General features: G+C 44.7%; 1 protein-coding gene across 1 annotated transcript in view; it reads left to right on the top strand.

The window, feature by feature from the left end:
- The first annotated feature begins 576 nt into the window (after positions 1-576).
- The window catches only part of LOC102762839 (contactin-6), a 52,019-nt gene continuing 49,048 nt past the window's right edge, over positions 577-3,547 (top strand). Inside the window, exons 1-2 of the mRNA XM_006770489.2 lie at positions 577-1,675; positions 3,162-3,291. Coding sequence (XP_006770552.1) covers positions 1,406-1,675; positions 3,162-3,291 — 400 coding nt within the window. The 5' untranslated portion in view covers positions 577-1,405. The remainder of the gene's footprint in view (positions 1,676-3,161; positions 3,292-3,547) is intronic.

The raw sequence follows: 3,547 nt of genomic DNA, 5'->3' as shown, positions 1-3,547 counted from the left end.
GTCCTAGAAAACTTTTGAAAACTGTATTTACACGTGGCCCAAAATGCCTTTCTCTATGACATGTTTGTAGATGACATGTTACTAATCATCGATAAAGTAATTGGAGAAAAATGCCTTTTTGATAACTAGCCATGTCAGAAGTATTGATATCAGCTCATAGGCATGCCACGCAAGTGTCCTGTGGGGACCAGGTAATGTGCCTCGGTTATATTAGCTCCCATTTCCTCCCGGATTTCAATTTTAACCTGGAATGAAAACTACTATGTTATATATAGAACATGATTCCCTGGTGATTATTTCTGTACGCCTGCATGTATGTGTATTTACCTTTCTGCATTTATTCTTTCCAATAGCTCCTTCGTCTTAAAGGAAAGTCTCTGGACTCTAGCATCTTTTGTAAATAAAATAATGAGGATGTGACTGGGAGTTTTTGAGTGGTACCAGGCTTTTGAGCATGGGCTAGTTTTTAAACTTTTCTGTTAAATAGACAAAGATAAAACTATTTAACTTTTCTGTTAAATAGACAAAGATAAAACCAAGAGGTTGAGCAGAAGATGGAGATATCTATAAATTGGAAATTGATAGTAAAGCGATCCCTCCTACATTGATACAGTAGTTGTTAGCTTACATAGAAGTTTTCATAAACACAAGCCCCTGTAGTTCTCATAATAATAAGAGGCAGAAATAACTTTCAGTGACATTACAGGTAGGAAGCCTAAGGTGAATTGAGCAAGTTCTCACAGGTCATGTTTGTCAGGTCTAAGATGAGAACTGTGAACAATTTTCCTAAATGAGGCTCTTCCCACCTGCCCTCCATCCTCAGCACGGCCACCTACACCCCTTCACGGGGATCTCACCAAACCAAATTAGCTTCAAAACATTAATTCATACCCTACCTGTTTGAGTGACAGCCAGGATAATCCTACCTTCCCCCTGAATAACACGTTCACATCAACGATCCCAGGTGACCTTTGCCTCATGACTATGTAGAACAGCCTCTGGTTAGAGATAAGGTTTTGGAAAATGCATGCCCAGGACTAAGATAGGTGCAGAACCCACAGCCACTCCACAGTTCTTATTCCTGGCATGAGTTTTATTGGGGGGAGGGAATGAGGGGGGCGGGTAGGTGAGGGAAAGGGTGATCCTCCAACTAAAATGTGATGAGGCTCAGATTGGAGTTATACCTCCAGCCACTGTGTTGAATTATGTCTGATACAGATACACTTACTTTTAGTTAATTCAGGTCAAGTGTAATCGGTGGTCTTTGCACACAAAGGGTTCAGATTGGGTCTACATTTTCTAATCTGACCCACGCACTAATACTTGGCCTGGAATTGGACCTTTTCCTACACCCCAAGTTGTCAGAGGCCCACCGAGAGCTGCGGCACGATTTCTGTGGGCCCACATGGAGACCCGGCCTGTCCGGTGCTTCCACACCGGATCAGCTGCCCTTGGTAGCTGCCAACCTCGGCACGGAGCAGGGAACCTCGATAACCAACTGACTTGTCACACGGTTGCTCTGTCTCTCTTTGGAACAGCCCCTCCAGAATGGGAACAAAAAATCCAGGACACATACCTGTCCATTTACGACAGCTTGTTTTGGGAATGCAAAGCCCAAGGAAAGCCCCGGCCTTGGTACACCTGGTTGAAGAATGGTGAGCGCCTCGGTGCAGAGGTAAGCAAAGTGTCCATATGAAACTCCCTGCTCTGGTGGGGAAACTGTCACAAACAGGAACAATACTAACATTGATGGAGTGTGCAGTAGGTGCTGGGGAACACAACAGACTCTAGATATACTAATTGATTTAATCCTTAGACAAACTCAAAGGAGCTATTAATAATGTCCCCATTTTTCCCACTGAGGAGACTAAGGGGAGAGAAGACCATCACTTGCAGAGCCGCATACTGTCAGCACTCGATTTACATCCAGGCATCACCACCATCATCACCATCACCATCATCATCATCGTCACCGTCACCGTCACCATCACCATCATTGTTCATATCTACTGAACTCTCCTCTGAGACAGGCCCTGTTACATGTTCCCTGCCTTATTATTATATCCTCATGACAACCTTAGGAGAGATGCACTGATTATTTCTTTATGGAGATGAAGAAATTTGCCTTCAGAGAAGTTTGGCCACTGTTCAAGGCCATGCAGCAGCTAGGGACTGTTGGGATCAGTATTCTGAACTTTGTCCACCTGGTTCTGGGACCCAGGTCTTAATCATACCCAGTATCTTGCTTTCGTGAAAACCAACGACTGTCTACCCCTGTTTTTCCGCATTTTCCAATCTCACGCATGCGTTCTCCTACACGCCACAGAAAGTGAGGCAGAGCTGCTGCTTTCGCATCAAATTATCCACATCATTGTGTTAATTCTCCCTTTTGCTTTGCACATGGAGGCACAGCCAGAGACAAAAAAAAAACCCAAAAAGACATCTGTTGTTTAGAGGCCGAACATAATGACGCTCTCTGTTCTGGCTTCATTGGGACTTCCCTGCATGCCTTCCGCCCAGAACACCCTCCATTTCCTCAGCTGACTTGTTTCTCTTCAGAGGATGGTACTAGGGACCTTGAAATAGTTCGTTTTGCGTTGTGTTTGCAATGTGAAATGATTTCATAATTCGCACTCAAAATTGTCACTCTGCGCCCCAAATGGGAATCCGTAATGGGTCTGGGCCGTGTAAGCTCACCTTATAGCTGGCTGCGGAAGAGAAATGCAGCCCCCGCTACGTATGATGCAATTAGAAAATTCCCGAGTGATCCATCCAAGTCTTTTTGAGACCTTGTGATGAGAAGGCAAGGATCCATTCTAACTTGGATATCCGTGACTAATATAGTCAATAATGGGAATAATTGGAATGGTGATGTGTTCCAAATTAGATCCTATATAAAGGAATGTAATATACACTCTATGTAGATCATGCCAATTCCCACAGGAATGAGATAACAGTACACTAAAATGACACCGGGCATATTTCCATTTTTCTTAACGTCAGGAAGCTGCTCGGGGTCCCTCTGTGTACGCGGCTCATCTTCATAAGCATCAGTTCGCATCGTAGCACAGCGATTGCACAGACGGTTCATAATCGGCCCTGATGAAGAGAACGCCCGCGTTAACGTCCCAGCCTCTTTACATGACTCCTTTTTTTATTAGGAAAGAATTCAAGTAGAAAATGGAACACTCACCATAACTATGCTGAATGTGTCTGACTCCGGTGTCTACCAGTGCGCTGCCGAAAACAAACACCACACAATCTATGCAAACGCGGAGCTGAGAGTATTAGGTAAGGCCTGCATGTATAACCATGAGATTCAGAATGAGATTGAGCAAGACGTGACTAGACAGAATCTTGGCCCAGTTCTTCTGTGACTCAGAAATTGCTTTCCCTTGAAACAATGGGGAACTGTCTACTAGTAAGTGAGCTTTTGAAAAACGTAGGTGATTCCTGTTCTGGTTGGGCAATCAGCCAGGGCTCCCGGAGGCGCCACCCCTGGGCCCACCCAACCAAGAGGCTCCTCCAAAGCTTGTCCCAGCTGAGA

Source organism: Myotis davidii, unplaced genomic scaffold (assembly GCF_000327345.1).
Source record: "Myotis davidii unplaced genomic scaffold, ASM32734v1 scaffold663, whole genome shotgun sequence".
Lineage (NCBI taxonomy): Eukaryota > Metazoa > Chordata > Mammalia > Chiroptera > Vespertilionidae > Myotis > Myotis davidii.
Note: the sequence above shows the minus strand (reverse complement) of the source record. Positions and strands in the feature narration are given on the sequence as shown.